The sequence below is a fragment of the Protobothrops mucrosquamatus genome, unplaced genomic scaffold (genome assembly GCF_001527695.2).
Source record: "Protobothrops mucrosquamatus isolate PMUCROS unplaced genomic scaffold, P.Mucros_1.0 scaffold968, whole genome shotgun sequence".
Lineage (NCBI taxonomy): Eukaryota > Metazoa > Chordata > Lepidosauria > Squamata > Viperidae > Protobothrops > Protobothrops mucrosquamatus.
In genome coordinates this window covers 70,820-95,150 of record NW_015387211.1, presented here as the reverse complement: position 1 = coordinate 95,150, position 24,331 = coordinate 70,820, and the positions used below count along the sequence as shown (strand labels likewise).

Below are 24,331 nucleotides of genomic sequence, written 5' to 3'. Positions count from 1 at the left end.
TAGTCTCACAGTCCCTTTGCTAACAGTACTGTAATGTGAATGAAACTATTTTCACTCAGTGTTCTTACAAGCCTTTTGGGCAGAGACATTTGTCAGACTGTAACTCTTTACTTTTATCAGTGAAGGCCTTCCGATTTCTTACCCTGGCAAAGATATTAGAAACAGTCACCAGTACAGTATGTTGCAACAGACTTAGCAAAGGTCACAAAGAGGAACTGTCAATTAGCTTCCCTCTTGTCTACCGCAATTGTCCTGGGGATGAATTGTTGATACATGGATATATCCATTTTGTTTTCCTAGCAGTGGTACAGAAGTTGTTTGCTTTCTTTTGCAACTTTCCAGTCTGGTCTACACTTTTCAGGGTGTTTCTAATAGTCACCCATCCATCTATGAACCAGATCCATGCCCATTTAAGTTTTCAAGCTCAGTCAGGGCTACCTAGATTCATGGTACAACTTGGGGTGGTACTTGAAAAAAGAAATAAGCCTGATGTGGGTGGAGAAAAAGAAATGTATCCAACACCCTCAATGCAGTTCCCTGTTGTGCTGTACTTTTATATACTCAGTAAAGCCTCTGGTTCCATCCTTTGTTTTAAAATTTTAATTTTTGCATGGTAAGTTTTATAAATGCAGAGTATTTTACATTTGAATGCGTTTCAAAGGTTGTACAGTCCCTTTTTGCCCCCATTTCTCTTTCAACCAATAAGCTGGCTTAGAAACAGAAGAATAAAAAATAATTTATTAAGAACGAGGGCATGCCATAAGAAGAACATTTACGACCTGTGAGGCAAGAACTATAGGGCCTAAACCTCAGGTGCAAACTCTCCCTGTGTTAGGTGCTTAAGGCTGTGTGTGTCCAGGGCTTTAGGAGGAGGCAAAAGTGAATAACATACAGGCAGTCCTAGGTTAAGAACACTTGACTTAAGCACAGCTCCCAGATATGACGGGCTGCCTATTACACAAAATGGTGGACACCATTCTCCTTCCTGAAGCTGATGAAGCACTGAAGCTGTGCAATGCTTGTAGGAACCGCTGAAAACAAGCTGTATATTAAAAAGATGCAGCTTCAGCACTTTGTCAGCTCAAGGAAGGAGAATACCATCTGCCATTTTTATTAATAGGCAGTCCGTCGTATCTAGGAGCTGTGCTTAAGTTTATAAGTATGAGTTCCAATTTAAATACAAATTTGAGTTAAAGATTTAGGGGACAGAATTCATTCTTAACCCATGGACAGCCTGTGTGCATTTGTAATTTGGCTCAGGACAATTATTACATGCCCTTAGATAATAGAGTGGTACTTTGTTTCCTACACTTCAGTTCAAATGCAGCCATTAATCTGAGGTCTCTTTGCTCTGAGACTGAACTTGGTTCAATTAGACCCTAGTATGTTGTCCAAAACACTAAAACCAAGGCATGTGCATGAGCACAAAACTAATGAGGACTGAAGAAATGTCCAGCATGAAACACAGGAATGTAACCTGAAATAGTCTGATAAGAAAACATGACCTGAAATCATGGTGGTTACATGACTAAGAGCGATAACTTAACAGCCAAGACTGTGCACGATCTAGAATTCTGGATTTGTACAGAAATTCAACTCTGTCCTCAATGCTCACAGATGCAAATTCGATACAACAGACTATTTGCAACTGTTCTCTATTGCTATAAGAAGAGCATTACATTGATCCATTTATCCACAGAGGACTGCCACAGTCATACAAGGAACATGAATTAGGGCATGTAATAATACAAAAACAGGAGCTGCAATATTACACTGGGAGCAAGGGACCTTATGATCAAAATAACTTTCCTTCATTTTTCAAAGGCCATACAAGTCTTAAACAGGATGCAAAACCAGTTTTCAAAGGATGCTGGTGGTAAGCCATGTATCTTGGGGTTAGCTGCTAAAGGATGCTAAGCCTGTACAGCTGTTGGCTCAGCACATTAAACACACTCAACCTCCTGAAATGTCTTTTCAAGAGACTACCGTAAAGCAGACTAATCACACATAATGCAACTGAGGAATGTAGGCCAATCATTGAGCTTCCCTCTCCCTACCTCAACCCCAGAAAAAAAAAATTGAGGAGCCTAGGAACCCCTTTAGTCTGAGTCACGTTTAGGGTAACCAGTTTGTACTGCTAAAGAGACAGAGTGCTAGCTTGGAAATGATCCCGCTGCCCTCTTGCACAATTTACAGTTGCTGGACACAGGCAATTAATTGATCCGTTTCTGTGATGAAATAAATAAATCCTGTGTTACACTAAAATAGTATGCATGCTGCCTGTGAAATATATTATATGTTCCTCTCTAAGGTCATTCTCAACTCATTCCAGTTTATTAAAAAAAAAAGAGTAAAAAGAAAAAAAAGTGTGTGTGGGGGGGAGAGCTACCATTCTGTGATCACTGACAGATGATCACAATTTGCTTTTTGGCTGCATTCAGCAGTGAAATTCCTGGAGTCCAGCTGTCTCATATTCCCCCTGCAGTTACGAGAAATAATTACAGCAGGTTTGCTGTGTTTAGAGAGGGTTATATTACGTTAGAAAATATTATACATGATAGAGAAGCTCTATGGACAGATAGCCCCCCCTCTTAATGAAACCATTTCCAGTTTTGTAATGGCTAAATAAGCCAGACTTTTCATAACTATGTAACAGTCTGCAGGTTCTCTTTAAATGAACTGCCTGAGTGCATGCTGTTGATTTTCCATTTTTAAACAAAACTATTCCAGGTCTACTTTTCTGATCCATAACACATGCCATATCCATACCTCCTCCCTCTCCAATGACTTCCATTATTCTAGCTAGGAATTCTGCAGGAAGGTTTCCGTTTCTGACCTTGTCTTTTATGAGTCCCAGGGGAATGATGCTCACCTCTTCTTTGCCTGGGGATGATATGAGTAGCAACTGCGTCTTTCATCCCTTCCTATTCTTATTTTCCCAAGGAAGAAGGTAGTCAATGGAGGGAGCAGCCTGGTCTCATAAGAGGTTTAGAGGTCCTTCAAAAGGCAGGCTTAGAAGCTGACAAGTACAAATCTTTGCTCGTGATTTGTAGCTGCTCCTTTTCCTCAAAGGATCCTTTCCATCGGTAGCCACTCAAATTCTAGGAATAAAAAGGTTTCTTCCTAAAGATCAGGATCCAGTGCCATGGGTTTATGATTGATTATATAGGACTATCAGATCTGTACTGCAGAACTCTGGATGGCCACTAGACAATAGCAATGGGTTGGCGTTTTCTGAATTTGCCTGCTGCCATCTAATAGTCTTCCAGATGTTTTCAACACAAGGTGGCAACCTTAATCTTAAGCTCCTTTTCCCATTAGAACATTAAACACAAAACATTTTATTGGATGACCAAAATCAAAATGATAAGATTGGATAACTAGCAAAAATGAATAGAACCTGCATTATTCCTGCCTTTTAAGATGAGGATTATTTTGTCTACATATGCAGTGAAAGTTTGGAAGTACTGGAGAGGAGAAGTGGCAGAGCATGAATGTTTTACAAGCAGAAGATCTATGTTCTGTTCCTGAATTCTTGAGAGATGTCCTATGCAGCTGCTACCAGTTAAGATGGATCCATTACCAGTTAAGATGGATTCATAATTATCTAATTATATGAAGCAACTTCTCCAATGCTTCATAAACAAGGAGAGTTAATGAGAATCCCTAGCCCTAAGGCAAAATCACTCTACCAATGTGGATTCTCTTGAAAATTATAGTTTTGTTATGAAAATATTGATCTATTCTACATATTTAGTATAAAGATAAATAAAGTATGCAAACTGATAAAAAGATTGCGATTAGAATATAAAAAAGGCTTCTCATAGTGGTGGTATGATGACAATGGCATGAAGAAACTGTATCCCACTAGGAGATATATTCTTAAATCCTACCCACCCAACTTGTTCTTACTATTATAACCCACCCGTTATAAAATTAATTCATCTTCCTGGTTAGTCATGAAACTGAAAGAAGTAATTAAATTGCAATGAGTAATTTAATTTCTTATTGTAGCCATTAAACGGTATATTATTTCCTCTGTGAGGATGCCTCCAGGATATCGCCATCTCTCCCCCCCCCCAAATAATCAACAACCAGCAGCACTCCTTTTCATAGTATTTTTGTATCACAGACCTATTAGAGAATGTCCATCTTAATATAAAGATGGAACAGGATCAGTTCTCATTTCCAAAGTGGAGTAAATTAGCAACCATCAGCTGAGTCTTGTTAAAAGAATATAGACTTAACTCCAACTATGGGCCTGAACCCAACAAGTTTAATCGTAAAGGACTGAGATTCATACTTACTTTCAGAGAATATGCCAAGGCAATGAAGCCCAAACAGCAGAAATTGAGGTATACAAAGTTGAAGATGGACCAGAGATAATAATCATTCACTTCAGTGGTGTCTGGATAGATTTCAATTACAGCAGTGGGATTAGTCATCGTTTTCTTCTCCACGGAGTGTTTGCATTGCACCGGTGGTCTCAGGCTGTCCCCTTTGCAGGTCTTGTTCTCCATCAGGCACACAGCAGAAGAGGGAGACAGCACAGGGGACCCTTGCTGTATGGGGGGTGTCTTGGAGATGCAGGCAAAGCACCCCTGCTGGGGTACATGAGGGGGTCTTCGAGTCCAGAAAGCCCCGTCAAGGGGACATGGAGGGCCCAAGGGGGGTTCCTGTGGTCTCTCCGTGATGGCAACCCCCAGTTTACACAAGTATATCCAAGGAAAGTATGTTCCCCTGAGAATGAGAGTGATGGAGAAAGTGGGGAGGGTCAGGAAGGGAAAAGATGTGAGCGATTAAAAACAAAATACCCCGGGGGGGGGGGATGCAGGACATCAGAAATAGAAAAGAGGTAGTGGAAAAGACAAGAAACAGCAGGAAAAAGAAGTAAGAAAAAGAGGGATTTCCAGGCAAGGAGAAAGGAGAAAAGAGAGGATCCTGTGTAAACACATGTACCACAAAGGAGTATTCTCTAGCAGACAGAGCAGTCATTAATGTATGCAGCAGTGTTAACAGTTCCTGGATTCCCTGCAGCTGGGTGTCCCAGCTCCGCAGTAGGCTTGGCTTGCCCTCCCCTGCTTCCCACACAAAACGGCCTCGGAGTTCATTAATTCCCTGGGAAAGGCCAGGAGCTTGACACACCGTCACATGCCTTCCCCAGCCCTCTCTTTCTCTCCCCCACTGCTTGGTTGGCTTCCTGTTCCATTTCCCCCTGATAAAAGTCCTTTGCAGTCGTATCGGATAAAAACAACAGCAATTCTCTCATCAGTCACTCCTGTAACATCATCCCCATCCCCATCTAGAAACTGGACAAAGGGAAGAACACTTCCAAAGAGGAGAGAGCGTGGACTCGGGGTGAAAATGACTCTCTCTCTCTGCCACGAGACTCTAGTCTCTCCCCTCCCCCCTTCTCATCCACTCTGCCCATCTCTTCCGCGGGACTCTGCTGTCCCGCGTCGGCATCAGGATCGAAGCAGCCCGGCCGACTGGGCGACGAAAGCCAAACCGTTCCTGGAACTGACTGCACAGCTGCGACAGAAAAACCCGGCCTCCCAAAGGCTTTTTTTCCCCCCCCTGCTCGGTCTCTGCCCATTTTGCTGAGCATTTCATCGCGGCTACATTTCGGGTTGACTTTCCCGTCCTCCCCCTCTTCACCTGTCAGCAGTTTTCCCCTTTGGACGGCGGCGGCGTCGCGCAGTCGGGGGTGGCGAGGAAGAAAGGAGGAAGAGGAGGAGAAAAAAAAAGCAGAGGCGGGGGTGGTGGTGTTTAAGAGTGAAAGAAGCGCGCCTTCTCTCGCCGGCTCCTCTCCTATCCCAACGGCTTTGCAATTACGAAACGGAGCCTGCCCGTAGACCCACCGGCACCGGAGCCGTCCATCCGTAGAGCAGGGCGAGCGGATACTTACGGGGAGGGAGGGAGGCGGGCAGTTATGCTGCATCTCCAGCTCAACACCGCCACGGTCTCTTCTTTAGCAACTGGAGTTAGTGGAGGCGCTAAAAGGGGAAGGAGGGGCGGGCGGGGAAAGAGGTCAAACGGTCCCGCTCGGCCCAAGCGGGGCAAGGCGTGCGCGCACCCGTTCCCAAGACCCTGGAGGCACTCAAATTTCCTTTTCACCTCGCCGAGCCCGCTCTTTCTACGAGTGCGCGGGTTTCTCTCCCGCTGCGCCTGCCCTCTCGGCTCCAAGCGCGCAATACGCGCGTGCTCCCTCTCTCTCTCTCTCTCTCGCACACACACACACACACACACGGCAACCTTTTTTTCGGGGCGAGGGGGAATTCCACAGTTGTCAAGTTCCCCCTCCCCCCCACACACACAACCTACCTGCTGGAAACGTAAGCCTCTCCCGCACCTGCCAATGTGACAGCGCAGGCATCTCTGCAACCGGGCTTTTGGCGTCGATCAGAGAGGGTTTTTGAAAAGCTGACAAAAGGCCGGTGGGGTCAATCTGAGGCTTGCCCTTGGAGCAACACGTGGCTAATTATCACCGGAAAAGGGTTAGCCGCTCCCGATCGCCATTTGCGACCTCTTTAGTGAGGGGCTGGGTGGTGGGGAGGGGAAGAAACTCCAAGTGAAGCCGGGAGGAACAACAGGGCGCCGAAGGGAAAGAAGCGCTCCTCGTGGTCCGAGTCAGGGAAAATGGATAGGAATCGGATCAATACTGGCTCCAGGCTGTGTAAGCACGCGCATGTACAGCCACAGCTTGAATATCAACAGCTCCCCTCCATTGTTTACATTTTTATTGAATTGAGTGTTGTCTTCTTTACTGCTTTGGATGAAAAAAGTTCTGAAGAATTTGAAAGGTGTTGTGACCTTGATGAGTTCTCTAATAAATGTGGTGGGATACACTGGATTCAACAGGCTGTCTCTGCGTTCCACTGTTAATAAATAATGAAACGGAGCGAAAATTGCTCTGATCAACAGGAACTAGGAAAACACAATAGGCCTTGTAGATCAGGGGTTCCCAATCCCTGGTCCCGTGGACTAGTACTGAGCCACGGCATGCCAGGACTGGTCTGCACAAACAAGCAATGCCCATCCACAAGATGCAGGCAGCATACAAAACATGCACCCTCCGGTCCATGGAAAAACCTCTCTCCATGGAACCAGTCCCTGGTGCCCCAAAGGTTGGGGACCTCTGTTGTAGATGATTCCAGCAGATGTGTAGTATTATAGTCTCTAGTTGGCATATGAAAAGGTATCTAGAACAAAACCAAAGAGCTCTCTTCCCACAATACTCTTTAAGTCCGGCCTCCCAGAGGGCATAATGCTCTTATTTTAGTTCCTAAATTGTTAGATTACAGCTTTTACAAAAGTTTGCAGAAACAATACCTTTTATAAGAGATAGCTACCATTATACATAAGTAGAATTATCTAGACATCTTTAAATTGCATTTTATTTTCTCATCACGATAGACACTAATATAGCAAAGTTTCTTAAACAGTAAAATATATTCATTAGGTAATGAACCAATGAAGCTCTTGCTTATAAAGGTGACCCAGAACCTGTTCAATTCGTTTTTCATCTAATATTCATAAAAAATTGTCATTTGACGTTCGAACAATTGGAGAGGAGTAATGTCAGTTTCAAAATACTGTTATTTGTAATAGAAATACAATTATCATACTGCATTTTTATTAAGCCATCAAATTGGTATTTCTGTAATCTAAAAAGAAAATGAAATTGTCAAAATAGGGTTTCTGGAATGCAATGGGAGTTTCATAGATCTGGATAGGAAGAAAAATTTGCAGAGTAAAAGCAGAGTAACTTATTTTCTTAAATTCTGCTTGGTTTACATTATTTTTCTGATATGAACTGCCAGGAGTCTTGCAGATTGTCGTGACACATGAACAGGCTGGGATCACACAAGATACTAAATCACAAAAACATGTAATGCTTTTAGTTGGTTAAGAGTGAGTTTTGCTTCTTTCATTTTTTCACATACAAATTACCTATTTAAGCATATCCTTTTATTAGTAAGACTTTCATTTAAAAGTGCTTAAAATTAAGATTTAGGACAGAGCTGCACAATCTATTCATGGTTTGAAAAGGCAAGAGTCTGTAATGAACAAAGTAATTGTGGCTTGTTGAGTCAATTCATTTTTTTTACCTTTGTTTCCTCCAGTATCAAACAAACAAAAACCCAATTTTTTTAATAAAAAATTATTAAATCTGGATTCTAAATTCATTGCAACAAGCCAAGCATAAAACAAATCTTGGTTTCAAAAATAAATCATTTTTTTCTGGGAATGGGTTTATATATGATAAAACAATAACAAACAAATACAATATAATTTGGTATGATATATGAATCAGGTCAGTGTTCACACTGAATCATGTACTCCCTTTAAAATTTTTCCAGCCTACTTTTTAAAGAATAACATGATAGTATGTGGTGGTGAAAACTGTTTATTTTTAATTTATTTTATTACTAGTTGAGTAGAGAACAGCTATGAAACAGATTGTATCTTTTGAACAGGCAAGAACATAATAGCATTTCACAAAGTAGAGAAAACAAGCAAGAAAATGCTCCAAGCCACCAGGGGAATGACAATGAACTACTAATCCAGCAGTGCAATCTGCATGTCAAATTTATTAAATCAATTTCCAATAAGATGTGGTGGACTTTATTCTTCTCGAGAATGTGGGATCTGCTATACAACAGCTTTCTCCTACTTGACATAATGCAGGGGTGTCAAACTGCCAGCCCGCGGGCCGGACGCGTCATCCAGAAGCTGCGCCCACCCCATTGCCAGCAATGGCAAAACCGTCCCGATACATTGCACGATGTCATGTGACATCGTGAGTTTGACATGTCTGACATAATGGCTTAGACCAGGCATGTCAAACTCGCGACGTCATCAACGTATCGGGCCGGTTTCGCCATTGCCGGCAATGGGGTGGGCACAGCTTCCACGTGATGCGTCCGGCCCATGGGCCGGCAGTTTGACACCCCTGGCTTAGACTTCCAATATCATAATCTGTATGGTCAAAATTTTGGTAATGGCACTGGAGATACTTTTACTCATCCAACATTAACTGCTGCCATAAATTGCAATGTGTAACACTGCCAGACTATCAACTAGTCCAGATCAGTTTTGAATGTCTGATATATTTTATTATGGAGGTGCCATTCAATCCCACATTTGCACCAAATAAGACCCTTTAAGACCCTTATACAAAATCAGGGTACTATTGGCTTTATCTGAAACAACCCTGTTTTAATCTAAATCTCTTAATCTCTCTTGTCCATGGCTTCTCAAATATTATGAAACATTTCAAATGAACTCTTTGTTCACAGCCTAGCATTAACAATGGCGCAGCTCTGTAATCTATCAAGTCTCATTTGCTCTAAATAGTTGATCATATGACTTCTCAAGTTCCAAACAAAACCCAGTTCAGAAACAGCTCCTTTTGTGAACACCCGATATAGAAATCTATGCAAAAAGAATTTGGATACTACTTCTTCAAAACTAACTTGAATCAAAATGTCTCATAAGTTTTATGTGAAATATTTTTTGGGAAAAGTCACATAACTCTGTTCTCATATCTCAAAAAGAAACTAGGAATTACAAAAGGTTTGGAAAACTGAAGAGCAAAATATTCACAAAGAACATACTACCTGAGTAGGGGAAACTTAGGCTAAATGGCAATTTAACATTTATCTTTACTTTCACTTTATCTTTTACCTTCCCTATTACAATGGCTGTTTCCCCAAGTATTCATTACTAACCATAACCATGTTTTATAAAATGTGTTAGTTCAGAACTGCTCTGTCACATTCCACACTTCCTAGATGACAGAGATGCAACCGCTTTATATATATATATTTATATTCAACAGTGCAAATAGAGAATCAAATGCAATTTTAGGGTGACTTCTCAACTATTAAGAATTTTTCAATGATCAACTGCAATATACATACATATGTACATACATATATGATATGTATATATGCATATATACATATATGGTGGGAGAGTTGCTAGGAAATTGTATCCAAAAGCATACATAATTTTGGGGAGGGTGGGCAGAAAATAAAGTTGCTTATACAAAACAACTTTTGCTCGAAAACGTATGAAAGGATCATGCTTCAAAGAATCAGAAATCTGAAGGGTACATACAATATTAGGACTCCCCAAAATTTGTAATTTTATTAGAGCCTTTATACAGTATGTTATCAGAAGGATGGCAAATAAATTTTGGAAGATCAGTAGTAACTTTTCTAATTTAAAAACATTTCCTCTCATTTGTACTTTCTTGATTTTGTTCTGAGTGCAATCAGTCACAATATAAAAGCAAAGCACAATGTGCTTGGGAGTGCATTTGTACTGAGACTGTGGAAGGCAATGATTAATTGCTTTTACACCTTGCTAGTACACTTTGCAAAACCAACAGAGTCATTATCGCGATCAAACACTGTGTAATAAGGCCCAATGAAAACATCACCAAGAATCCAAAGAGGTCCACCTGGTGGTGGGACATCCAAGCCTGAAAATCCACTCAAACAAATAGTTTCTCCTTGAATAGTAACCTACAGAAGGAGAGGAAAAAGTAAAACAAGATAATTTGTTTTATAACATTATGCTTTTCTATAGGATTAATTCTAAGGCAAAATGTATAAAATTTGAACTTAAAGCTTTACAGTGTTCAATTAGTGTGCGTGTGCGCGCGTGTGTGCGCTTTCTTGGAAAAAATCAAGAAAGTCCAGTTTCTTTTGGAAAAAGCACCTTTGGGACATCAACTTTTCTTAATAATTGTGTCAAGAGTTTTTAAGGACAAGTCATGTTTTTGTTTCTCTATTTCAAGAATTGAAAATAGTATTTTAATTTTTTTAATTCATAACATTCTCTTACTGCTTAATACAGATTTCTCAACTGACACTAAAATAACATGCAGCTAAAATTCTCCTACATCTCTTTACAATCTTGTGTGTGCGTGCGTGTGTGTGTTCAACATTATTCCTGACCTATCTCAGTGTATAAACATACTTGGGATTAGTCCATTGTACTTTCTGTAGCCACCCCACTATCTTCTTAAATGTGCAAAAGCAATTCAGTACATGTCCAAAAGAACTATCACTAGGTATATAATTCAGAAAATATGCCTAAAATAAGCTGGTAAGCATTAAGAAAAAAAATCAAAGTGTCATGGAACTTACTTTTAAGGCATACATATCTGGAGTAAGAGCATAAGACTGCCCTCCCATCACTAGAGACACAATGGGAAGTGAAGATAGCTTATCACATGGGAGAATGTACTGCAAACAAAACAACAGAGAACAGTAAGAATCTGCTATGGACAAATACTGGGCTATTAAGAATGGAAAAAAAGCCTCTCCTTTCTGGAGAGGAAAGTGATAGAAGCTAGTAGTTAAGATAGCGTTCTCCAAAGTGGTCGTCCTTAGATGTACTTGAAACCCTTATTGGTAATGCTGCTGGGAGTGGTGGCAGTTATAGTTATAATTAAATTAATTTTGGAACCACCAGGTTGAGGAAGGTTGCCTAAGATATAAAATACTACTTCAATGTGCCTTGTTTTGACTTAAGATCAATTTGCAGAGTCTAGTACACATTAGGCAGAATTAACAATAGGAAACAATTAAAGAAGAACAGAAAGACAAACCCATACATCTGAACAAATATACCTTCTCAAACAAAAAAAGAATTACCAACAGGGCTCCCCAAACATCTTACCCCAGGGCATGGAGGAACAGCCATGTTTTAAAAGACTTCTGGAACAGCATCAGGGTGGCAGCTACATAGATCTTGGGGTTGGGGGCATCATTTTAGAGTACAGGAGTCGCAACAGAGAAGGCATACTTCCCAGGTCCTGTCATTGTTTGACTGAACTCAATCCACCTCTGCCCAGGCTTAATAGATTGCAATCATGGGAGACAGGCAGTGCCTTAGATAATATGGCCCTAAGCGTGAAGGATTTTCTAGGTAATAACAGCACCTTGAACTGCATCTGGAAGCTCACTAGCAACTACTGCATCTTGCAGAGCAGTGATGTTGCACAGGCATACTGAAACATCCCATCATTGACAAATACTTGAAGCTTCCAAGTCTTCTCCAAGGGAAGCCCCATGTACAGCATGAATTTCCCCTTGTATTTCTTCAGTCTTTGCATATCCATGAACTCTTACCATGCATAACTGGCAGTCATAAGGTTAACAGCTACTTCCCAGAAATGAAAACAATCTGTCTCAGAATTTTTCTGCTTGAGGCATGGAATTTAGCATATAGCCAAAGTGGTCTCCTCTAATTCCGCCCCTTCTGAAGAGAGAAGATTTTTTTGTTTCCTAATATCCGCTGAAGAACTGGATATGAACAGGAAAAGGAGCTAAGGTAATATTGTTCCTGAGCCTTTAATTAAAGGATGTAATGTTTCAAGAATCTGTGAAATCCAGAGGAAGCAAAGATAGATCTTTGCTTCAGGAAATCCATTTATTTCGAATGAGCAAGTGAGCCAATTTAGTTAGAAATCTAAATTAAGGGTTTATGCTTTATTTTACTGCATGGTTAACTCTATTGTCTCTGACATATACTTTCCCTGATATTTATGTTCTCTGTAGTCACTCAAGTAAATTATGTATTTTATGCAGCTTGGCACTTCTTTACTCAATACAGAGTATCTTCTGTATCGGGAGATCTATCATCTTGTATCTGCCAAGAATCTCTATTGTTATTTATCATTTTTCTATGGCACAATTTTTTCAGATGCGGTTTTTGGACAGCTCTATATTTTCATCTTCTTTGCCATTAAATGCTTTACCTGTGACTACTTAAATGAACAAAAAGAATTTTCAGATTCCCTTTTTTTTAATTAAAGTAATTTTATCTATTGCTTCTAAGATTGATCTCCAAAGAATGGAAAACCGATTTCCTTAATCAAACAAATCACGCTAGAGGCTGAGAAGGTGGCATTACACAATATGTTTCTTTTTTATTATTTTTCCTCAGGGTTCTTGCATAAGCTATGGAGATCTTACCTCCCTCACGTGCCAAAGTTAAAAGGGACAGCATGCCTTTCTCCGTAAAATAAGTGATAACTGCAATAGTTACCAAGTAGCTACCATAGCAAGAAGGGAGTCCCAAGGGAGCTTCTAGGAAAGGAGGTTTGAGACATCCAACCTTTCACCCAAGGGGCTCATCACTGCTGCTACATGGTAGCACCTATGGGATGAATTGAACAGTAAGGGCCAACCCAGAATAGTCTTTCTAGCAGAGACTGCAGTAGAGAGACAAGGCTTAGAGCAGGGGTCCCCAACCTCCAAGCTATGGACTGGCACCGGTCCGCAGCCCACCAGGAGCTGAGCTGCACAAGTGAGCGAAATGCCATCTGTGCGCACGTGGGATCCAGGAGTGCATGAAACCACGCCCACCTGGTCTGTGGAAAAACCACCCTCCACGGAATCAGTCCCTGGTACTCAAAAGGTTGTGGGTTGCTGGCTTAGAGCACTCCTAATGTACTATTAAGGTATGGGAAGATATCTTGCCTTCCCAGTTAGAAGACATCTTGAGGGACAACATGTCAGACTCAGAGTAGATAACTTAGCCATTGAGGGGACCAACTCACAAACCCAAACTAAAGACATTAGAAATCCAATTCTAGTTAAAAAGAATGTAGTTCCAAAGGACCACTTTCATTGTTTTTATTCCTTCCTGTAACATGAGTTGATTTATTTTGAATGCTTTTTTCTACATTTTTAAAGCTCTGTCAACCATTTAATGGAAGGTTGATCAGGATCATTCTCAATACCAAGATGTGTCTTACAATGTGTGTGGACATATTATGATACTAGCAGTTTTATTTTGTTTTTTTTAATTCCTAAAATGAATTTTGGCTTTTTTGCTGCCTTTACGAGGAACTGAAGGTTGATGATTTCACTAAATCCAAAGATCTGTATTCAGTATTTATGATTTCTACCTGAAGGTTAATTAACTTCTCAGCGAAGAAGCCTTTTTATCCAGAAAATAAGGAATTTAATTCTGGTTACAGAAAAGTATTTCTATGTCTTCAAATATTATGCAGAACAGAAACACTGAGCAGCTATTACATCGTGACTTGAATAACTGCACTGCTTCTAGTTTCTTTCTAAAATATTAGAAGCATAGAGGAGAATTTATTATGACTAGGACTCTATATTATGGCATAGGAGGCAAATTAAAAAAACTGGCAAATAAATTATTCAAGATAACAGAACTTTGAACTAGAGAGAAAGCTATCTTTAATGGCAAGTCAACACCAGTAGACGTATCTGAACCTGACCTAAATTTAAACCAATGTACAAATAATATTTGATTGAATGAAGATGAATGCTTAGCATCAAGTTCAGATTGAAGAGAGATTAGAGTCAAATAAATAAACAAACACACAAATTAGTAAGTCTAACATCTGCAGTACCACAATACCCTAATTCCTGTTTGAATTTACCTGTCCTTTAATGATTGGCTTAGCTCCAATGGCTTTCTGCAATTCTTTAATTTCCTTAGTTGGCCCTGTAATAAGTGATGTTCCTGTGTCTACAATAGCTTCACAGCCATCCTGGCACACAGTTAGGCCATTAGCAACATCAACCCTGGAAAGAAAGAATGGATCTCAAGGTTTTTTTTCTTAAGAGCCAGCAATATAAAATCAAATCCTTGCACAGTTACAGTACATTGAATACAATTATTGGAAATTTACTAGAGAGTTATATGCAGTGGAAAAGCTTTTATACATGTTCCAACATAATATATGTAGCTCAGGGTTAAACTGTGGAGTCCTTGGTGCTCTGAGATTGATCATTTACTTGCAAATGTTCCATTATTCAACATTAGTGTGAGCAGATGTGGGGTTTTCTCCCTGTTTATATACCGTAACTTGACTTGCCGGTGAGCATTTTCTCTTTGATAGTTTCTTGATAAAGTTTTTGGTTTCCGCTTGACTGTCTGGTGTTAATCCCTGCTTATCTAGATGTTGTGTTCTGGTATTTTTCTTTTCTTCTTAGCTTTTTTATTATCTTTTGAATGATGTGTAAACATGGTTTAACTGTATGTATCTATTGATGGCCAATTTGTCTGAATGCCAGTGTTTGGATTTGGCTTGGTCTAAGATGCTATCAATTTTCCAGTTGAAATTGGATTTGAGTCTTTCTATGCATAAAGGAGTTTTCATTGTGTCTTCTGACTGCTAGTTGGTGTTCATGGATGCACTCTGCTAATGTTCTGCCTGCCTGTCATACACAGTAGTTGTTATAATACTTACCCTGTATGTTGTAATTCACTTTTTTGTTGTTCTTGGGCCACTAGGTCTTTTGTGGTTTGCTTAAAATGTTTAGGAGGGCTTTCATTGATTTGGGTGCTACAGTGATGTAGCATGGTTGTAATAATATGTTGTTGTTTGTGAGTTTTATTTTCACGTATGATATTATTCTTTTCACAGCTTATCCTACTTGTGCTGTAGTGAGCGATCAGGCACTTTTCGATAAATTTGTGTGGATAACCATTCTGTTGGAAGATATTATATAGGCAGTCATTTTTCTGCTGTTCCAAGTTGTTGCAGTGTGTTTGTGTCCATCTGAATAGTGTTCTTACATAGCAACTTTTGTGGGAAATTGGGCTCTTAATTTTGGTAATGGAACTCTTGGTTAGTGTGGGTTGTTTTTGGGTACACTTGCATTTCTAGTTTGTTGTTTTTTCTTCCTGATGAGGATATCCAGGAAAGGGAGTGTGTTATTTTCTTTTTCCCCTGTGAATTTTATTTCTTTGAATATATTGTTATCTCATGTGCGTATTTAATTATGATGGTGTTATCTATATACCAAATCCATACTTTTGGTTTCTGTATGGGAGTGCTTTAGTTTCTAGACAATGCATTAAGATCTCTGCTATGAGTCTTAATCACCAGTGTTAGGCCTCATCTCAGGACTTTGCTGCAGATCCTGAGAGATTACTATTCTCTCCCAACCAAATCCAAAAAGACTAGGCAATTCCTAGAAACCTGGCATTCAGACAAAGCAGCCATCAATCAATACACTAAGACAGGGGTCCCCAACCCCTGGTCTGTAGACCGGTACCGGGCCGTGGCATGTTAGCAACCGGGCCGTACAAATAAGCAAAGCCCCATCTGCGGGATGCAGGCAGCACACAAAACCACACCCCCTCCGGTCCTCAGAAAAACCTCTCTCCACGTAACCGGTCCCTGGTGCCCAAAAGGTTGGGGACCTCTGCAGTAAGAGATCAAAATATTTCTCCTCATTTCTTCTTTCTAATAGAATAGGGGTGGGGGGTAGTGATAAGAAACAAGATGACAGAAACAAATTTAACATACATTATCCCCTATAAGTAACAAACATAATATACAGCAATAAACTGCTCTGAAGTCTACGGTGGTTACATTACTATACCACAGTGAAGATAAATTTCAGGAGGCTGAGATATTTAAAACCATTCTTTTTCCTTTCCACCTCAATTCTCTTTCTGCAGAAAATTAGGTCTAAAAAGGACCACACTTTTTAGAAATTGTCATCTAAGTTACTAAATGTTATATGCCATAAGGCAACATTCTGCTATAGATTTTGGACTTATCTAAACATATATGCGAGTAAGCTACAGACATGTGTTTGACTGGGAGATGCCCAGAATTGGTCATAAGATGGGTGGTTCTATAAATGTTTTAAATAAATAAATAAAACTAGCTATAAGTATAACCAAAGCAAAGAGCACTTACTTATCCATGTGGACTTGCCAATAAGCTTTACGAGTCACATTCACCCAACTGAAGTCTCCACTATAATACTGGGAATCTGTTCCTCCGAAAAGCAATTCCCCTCCAGTTTCGCCTTTTGGATCCCTTGAAGAAACAATACACAAGTGTAGGGAAAAAAATCAGTACAAACAAGCAAGTTGCCTCTGAGCCACTATACTGAATTTATAGAAACAATGAAGAATAAAGAACACAAACAGATCTGTAGGATCTGACATACTTTCATAGAATCCTAGCAAAGCAACATAATTGAATGTTCCTTCAAGGATCTCAACAACTTTGGAATCCTAGCAACTCTCACTATTAAGTCCAAACTGAATTCAGGAGAACCTGCTTCAAATACAAGAGATATCTGTTTGAGCAATAAGTCATTTATTGTTTATATAATTATGGGGTCTGCCTTGATAGTTCAAGAGCCTTCAAAAAGTTCCAAATCTGCATCTTTGTAGAAAGATGACTTTGTTTAAAACTGTAACTAAAAAGGGCATGGTCTTCTAAGAATATCTTGATTCATATCTGTTGACATTGAGGCTATTACTTTGAAAATGGGTGGGTCTTCAGCTATTATGCTCTAAAAACTGGCTATATAGCAAGGGTGGACATAAAATAGACAATAAAGACTTCAGTATACCAGTCTGAGGCTCACCTGTTTAGATAAAAGGAAAATATGTTCTTTTCCAATAATCCCTGTTCCATTATATTATCAAAAAAAGGTGCTACTTTATCCACAGAGATCTTGGGGTATCCCATGCCGAGAATGCCATCAAACTTTGCAGCAATAAAAGTGATGCCAGGCTGCTTGGTAGCTTCACCAAACAACTGGTTCTTGACACTCATGTCACCAATCTAATAGGAAAACCAACAAGGAAGGAAGAAGACAAAATACACGCTTAAATCACATCTGGAAATGGCAATATTCACTTGATACACCTCAATGAACATTGTATGATGTAGAGCAAGACACAAATATCCAGGAATCCCTAAATGATTTGCTTAGTACTTTGCACTCTGTGTAGGACGAGAGTATCATCCTAACGTAGCCACTTCCCTCAGATGAACTATGCTGCTAAATCTATTGTTGGGAATTGTAATTCAGCCAAATCTAGAAACTGCATATTATTCAGCATAAAAAGTTTGAAATAAGCAAATAAGTTTTCACAAGGAATCAAAGAATTAAATATTTTGCTAAAAAGATCATTATGGATTAAAAGAAAGCTTCACATTTTGACAAAATTAAAATCCAATAAAGATAAAGAGAGATTATGCAGGAAAAAACCCCACAAAGAATATTACCTGGATTAGGAAACAGCACAAGCAAGGACATGTATAGGGCAGAAGAAGCTAACTGTTTAATCCATTAAATAAATAGTTAGTAGGGGAAGGATGTATCTAAAGACATATCCATGAAGCACAGACATAACATTGAAGCATTAACTAAAACAGTTGGAAAGGTTCATCACGTTGCACCCCTGAGCAAGTGAAGTACCCTCAGATCAAGAGGAAACCTTGAGATTATCTATTTGATTTCATAAAAGGGGCTCCTTAGAATATTGGGAGTATCTGGAGAGATCTTTCTGACATTCTTGGAGGTGAAGCCCCTAGGAAATGTGGGAAACATCAAGCTCTGTGCTTCGAAAGGAGATTTCTGGTCACCAAAGTCTCTTGTTCTTTTTTTAAAGACTTGAGTTTTGAATTTTTGAATTCTAAGAATTGGGACTTTTTTTTTTTAATCAAATTTTTATTAATTTTTTAAATAAACAAATAGGTACAATTATGGCATACATTAATAAAAAAAAATAAAAGACAAAAAAACCTCCTATTCCAAGATGCTCAGCAGCCTCCCAGGACCACATTCACCCTCTCTTAACCTACCTACTTCCCTCCTCATCCTTCCTTCTTCCTCTCCACCCTCTCAACAACTCTACCCTACACATCCCCCCTCCTTCTCTCCTCCTCTTTCAGATGTGGTCCTGGAGGTCAACTGAGCCTCCTTTCTTCAATAAATACATTATATCTCACTACCATTCTAGTATACCAAAATATAACTATACATTCCATACTTTCTCTGAATATAATCTATCCACCTCCAACATTTAAGATGTAAACTAAAATAGATATAAGACAATTTTTAAAGATCTAAATATTATCTATAAAACATCTTATATAAATTTTCTCTTAAATTTTACACTTAAGTTTTTCCTTCACTTTCTTCACTCTTAAGTCGATACTTTCGAAGAAATCTTCTTATCTTTCATTGGATCAGCAACAGCATTCCAGTCTCCAAACATATGCAAAAACCTATAAAATTGTTTTTGTTGTTGTTGCTGATATAGTGCATATAAACCAATGCCTCCTTCTTCAAAGCTGGAGAAATAAGATAAAATCCCAATCTTAAGTTTATCAAATATTTTGAATCTTTCAAAGGAGAATTGGGACTTTTAATCTTTTGAGTAAAAACTCCTGCTATCTTTTCCAAAGGAAGAAAAACAAGATGACCCCATATTAGATGATTAAAAATGATGAAAAAGCAGGATGTATACATAATAAAATTGTGAGTAAGGCAATAGCTTGAATTCATATTACTAAGGCTGCGAGATAAATGATCCACGCTTTGCAGGGGAGAGCTACACATTTACTTGAAAAGCATTCTTTTAATCCAACATTTCCCCATCATGAATCTTCATCCCTTTAGTTGCTTTTTCTGTTATAGATGACTAAAAGAGCAGTGGCAGTATTTAGAGAAAAATAAACCAAGTTTGTAAGGAAGCTTAAGTTCATTTCTTACAAAATGAGAAAATAGAAAAATTTCTCTTCCAAAAGGTCTGAATAGCCTCTTATGATTTGTTTGTTTGTGATGCTTTTGTTTTTCTGAATAAGTAAGACATTAAGTAAATAGTTGCCTTTTAAAATAAGGAGATACAATCATGTAACATTTATACACCCTTTCAAATATTTCTATATTTTCTCAAAAGCACAATGAAGTAAAGCCAATGCAGTGGGGTGTGTGTGTGTGTGTGAGGGTAATACTTTAGCTGAAGAGTTGGAGCCTTTTATGACTTAAATAATGAAATGCTGCCATTATACTAACCGTCACAGTGTCCTGGCTGAGATATCCCGAAAGGCTTCCAGTACCATAATGGATGGCAAAATCTGTACCATTTTTCACGTATGTGCTAGATTTTGAAGAATCGTACTTATGATGTATCACTGCAGAAAGAACATAAGGACTGTAAGACGACCACATGCATGGAATTAATGCACACAATTTAATTGACTCTGTGCTCTAAATAAACATCACAGAGACTCAAACAGAGTCTGTGGAAGACGAGACAGGAGCCAAATTAAGAGTACAGACCATCCTCATTTAATAACCACTAGTTCAGCAACCATTCAAAGTTATAACAGAGCTGAACGAGTGAATGGCACTTATGGCCAGTGCTTGTAGCGGCTATCGCACATCCCCTGCAGTCACCTAATTGCAATTCAGTTGCTTGGCATCCAACATACAATTATGACCAGGGCTTTTTTTGTCATAGAACACACCAGAACAGAGTTCCGGCACCTTTTTTTTGACAGATTTTTCCAGAATTGCGTTCTTTTCCTATTGTTGCCCTTCCTATTCTTATTTGCTTTTGAAAATGCCCCGCTGGTGGTACGGTGCAAGTGGGGTCCTCTCCGGCACTGTCCGCCTCCTCTAAGAGGAGCCATGAGGCACCGGAGCACCACAGCCAGAGCGTGGCTTGATTGGCTGGGTCTGGCCATGTGGTATGGAAGCCGATGGTGGCGGTGGGAGACACATGAACATGGAGGCCATCTTTCATGAGAGGGTGAGTGAGCCTTTTGCCTTCCCTTACAGAAGGTGGGTGTGAGGTTAAAAAGAGGTGAAGCGAGAGGAAAAAAAGACAACTGGTGTGGAAGCTTGCCCGACAGCAAAACTTTGCTGTTTCAGTTCCTTGGGTAGTTCAAAGGCTGAGATGTCTACGAAAATCTCTTTTTAGTCTTTTATACTTTATATTCAAACTGCAGAGGGGAAGAATAAGAATAAAGCCAATGTCTTGTGATTTGGAGGTATTATTATTAATAATAATATATTAATTATGTATTGGTCAGATGTAAAGGTAGACCTACAGTATGAGGTTTAATCAGATCTATTTATTAAATTGGGTTTAACTTAAAGGTAAATTAAAAGTAATCTGTTCACTGACAAAGTTTCAACTTTAATTTGTTTCAAGTCAATATCCATATTAAACCCCAAATGTAATTTTTTCCATCTTGTTTGACGACAACTTAAAAATAATTCAATCTTTTACAAGCAACCAAATTTTGTTTTATTGGGCCAATTTCATTCCACATAGAAAGCTGACATTTCCACTCATTAAACTAAATGGTATGCCAGTGGTAAATGTTCCAAAAGATTAATAAAATGCCTTCTTGTAATTTAAAGCCACACAGTGCAGGGTAACATTAATAGTATTAACTTACCTTGAACAAAATCCTAGTCTTTTAGATACACTAAAAAAAATTTTTCAACTACAAACATAAACCTTGTAGGGTAGGCAAGGTGGGTTGTATGACATGTGTGAGTTCCGGCACCTTTTCTTTTTTTTTTTTTTTTTTTACAAAATAAGCACTAATTATGACATTGTAGCATACTGCAGTCATGTCAACCTTCACTGTCAGTTTTTAACAAGCAAAGTGTTAGAGCGTGCACAGTCTTATTACGTGAGATAACCCAGGAGTAAACACAGTAAACAGTGGTCTATATTAAATGGTGGTTTATCTTACACTATCTACAATATCATACACCAGGAACAATATACATACACGTGCTAATACAGCAGGATCCAACAAATCACAGTTACAGCAGGAAACAAAAGAGAGAGAACACATCAGCGGAGCCTTCCCTTTATACAAAGGCTCTTAAAGAGACACAGACCCTGCTGAGTCATTCCCATCATTACATCTTAAATCTTACATTATATAAGCTGGTCAACTGTTAACCTTGACACAAAGTAAATGGGGAAGCCAGCAGGAGGTCATAAATAGCAGTCATACTTAGTAGTATGGATTGATTAATTTGCTTTCTACATTGCAACAAACAGATGGGATAAATAAACAAAGGGAAAGAGATGTCTTTTGGCTCACATCATTCAAGACCTGATAAGGAGGTGTACTTTGTGAATTCTATCTATAATTCTGAATTCTAATTCAATCTTGTGATTAAAAAAAAGCAGAGATAAGACATGAGTACTTTTCCCCTAACTTCATCATAACCCCCTCCCCCACTATGTTTCAAAACTTAAATTTGAAGAATTGAACTTTGGTTTTAAAACACTGGAGAAAGGCATACAAAATGCTTATTTCAGCTACATGAAACTAAGGAATGGTTAAAATTGTATAATATCCCACCCCACTTATTAACCTGCATCATTATACCTGTTCTGCAACATCTTCAGTGGAGTAAAGTAACAAGAACAAGTATTATTTGCCTTAAAAATATGGACTAAAGCCATATTCTTTATTCAATTCATGCACTGCTTTATTCATGCCTACATAAAGAAAATCAATTAAACAGAACTAAAAAACCTCAAAGGAAAAAGGAACGTTTAGAGTCTTTTATACTCCTTGTGAGATTCAATATTTACAAGTTGACAAGTGTCCTCTTGAATCAAGATTTTTTGAGTAGGGCAAATAACTACAGCTTTTTATTTGGAATCATTAACAAAGGCTACTTTTTAGGTCATGCCCTAAAGCTAAAAGATTTTGGTCAAAAATACACATATGGTTAGAGAAAATGATTAAAAAACATACAGATTTTAAGCCAGAATTGTTTTTGTTAGGCATAATAGTAGGAAACTATGAGAAAGAATGTATATATTTAATTTTACATGTATTAACTTCAGCAAGAATAGTATTTGCTCAATATTGGAAAAATGAAAACCTACCAATGGAGGAAGAATTAAGAAAATCTTAGACTGTGCAGAAATGGACAGATTGACATTGAAGATAAAAGAGAAAGAAGATTCAGTATATTTTAGAACATGGGAAATTTTTTATAAATGGCTAGAAAAACGAGTTAGAGAGAAAGGAATGTGATATGTACTATGTAACATTAAATAAGTATTAGTAAGAAGAAGACCGTCGGGTGAAGTGAAGATGTAAGAAACATATTATTAACTAACATATTGATTATGAAAATAAAGAAACTAATTATTACTGATTGTTTTTTAAACACATGAATCCAGACAACATGCTGTTTGCTAAATGCTAAAGAATGTTATCTTATAAAAATTTTATATATATATATATGTGTGTGTGTGTGTGTGTGTGTGTGTGTGTATGTATATATATATATAAAACAAGGGCTACTTTTTAAAGCTTCCCTAAGAATTCAGAAATTAAACGGAGAAATCCAATTTTGGCTGATAAATTAGGTTTGAAAAGGGTAGTGTGAAAATTGGCTAACCTGGCATGTATTTCTTCAAGAATCTCCATATTTGAGAAAGTAGAATATGCATACAGGATTCATATTTTTAAAGAAAACTGGAGATAATTCGAAGCAGTTTACCTCCCATGTTGTTCACTTTTTTCAGCCCTATTCATCTCTGACCAAAATTATTTAATCATGTGTATCCCAAATTGAACCTTCTTCTTCAAATAATCTTCAGCTATCTTTAGCCTGGTACAATGGAGGTAGAGTTGTATTACAGCTTCATCAAGTTTGATCATTTCAAAAGAGACTATAGAACATCTTATGGCAATGCTTAAGTCTGAAGTTACAAATATGAAAGATAATCTCTCTTTAACCTACATTTTTAAATCATATAGTTAATTTGGAAGGGTGCATTGGCTTTATTTTTTGTGTTGTAACTCTCATCTTTTTAATCCAATAGGGTTGGGGAATGGGAAAGGTTGCACAGAACAGTTTGGAAGATGTGTTCATTATGATCTCTAGTGGGGTATGGATATGCTTCAGAAGCTCATCACAAACAGAAAGTGCTCCATTTATTTCAGGAATTAGGAAACATACTTCAGTGAATTTAAGAGACATAAGATATTTATCACAACTGTCAATATTCAGAGAAAAACAAAACAGAATAATCAAATCAGGCATCACATATTGCTGAGAAGCTGTGGAAACTCTAGAAAATGAAGTAAAAAGCAGTATATATACACAATATGACAACAGCTAAAACATCCACAGTAGATTAAAATAATGATTTCATAAACCTCCAACAAAGGCAGAGTAACAAACATAAAAATATAAAAGAAACAATGGTATAATGCTTGTTAAGAGAATGTCTTCCAAAGTAATTCAACAGCTTCCTAAAATACAGCAGAAAAATACAGGGAGGAGTTAATCTTCATAGAGAAGTATTCCAAAGTAATATCACTACTACAGAAAATCAGTGCCTTCTAGCCTTGGGCACTTCTGGGAAGCCTGGGACCACAATTACTTCTCTCTTAAGGGTTGGTGGGTTGAGTCAGTTCTGGCTGGATCATATATACATGTGGGATTTATCTAAATGTCATTCTGCCAGAAGTTAAAATTTCCCCTCCTTATAATATCCTCCTCCA

General features: G+C 38.5%; 2 protein-coding genes across 2 annotated transcripts in view; both read right to left on the bottom strand.

Moving 5' to 3' along the window:
* Window positions 1–4,796, bottom strand: part of IFITM10 (interferon induced transmembrane protein 10) — a gene marked incomplete at its 5' end in the record, with an annotated part of 30,461 nt that extends 25,665 nt beyond the window's left edge. Inside the window, one exon of the mRNA XM_015819695.1 lies at window positions 4,308–4,796. Within this exon, the coding sequence (XP_015675181.1) occupies window positions 4,308–4,796 (489 nt within the window). The remainder of the gene's footprint in view (window positions 1–4,307) is intronic.
* A 4,176-nt stretch (window positions 4,797–8,972) lies between these two features.
* The window catches only part of CTSD (cathepsin D), a 33,880-nt gene continuing 18,521 nt past the window's right edge, over window positions 8,973–24,331 (bottom strand). Inside the window, exons 4-9 of the mRNA XM_015819694.1 lie at window positions 19,842–19,960; window positions 17,400–17,599; window positions 16,718–16,840; window positions 14,441–14,585; window positions 11,163–11,261; window positions 8,973–10,535 (exon numbers count right to left, since the gene is read on the bottom strand). Of these exons, the coding sequence (XP_015675180.1) occupies window positions 10,365–10,535; window positions 11,163–11,261; window positions 14,441–14,585; window positions 16,718–16,840; window positions 17,400–17,599; window positions 19,842–19,960 (857 nt within the window). The 3' untranslated portion in view covers window positions 8,973–10,364. The remainder of the gene's footprint in view (window positions 10,536–11,162; window positions 11,262–14,440; window positions 14,586–16,717; window positions 16,841–17,399; window positions 17,600–19,841; window positions 19,961–24,331) is intronic.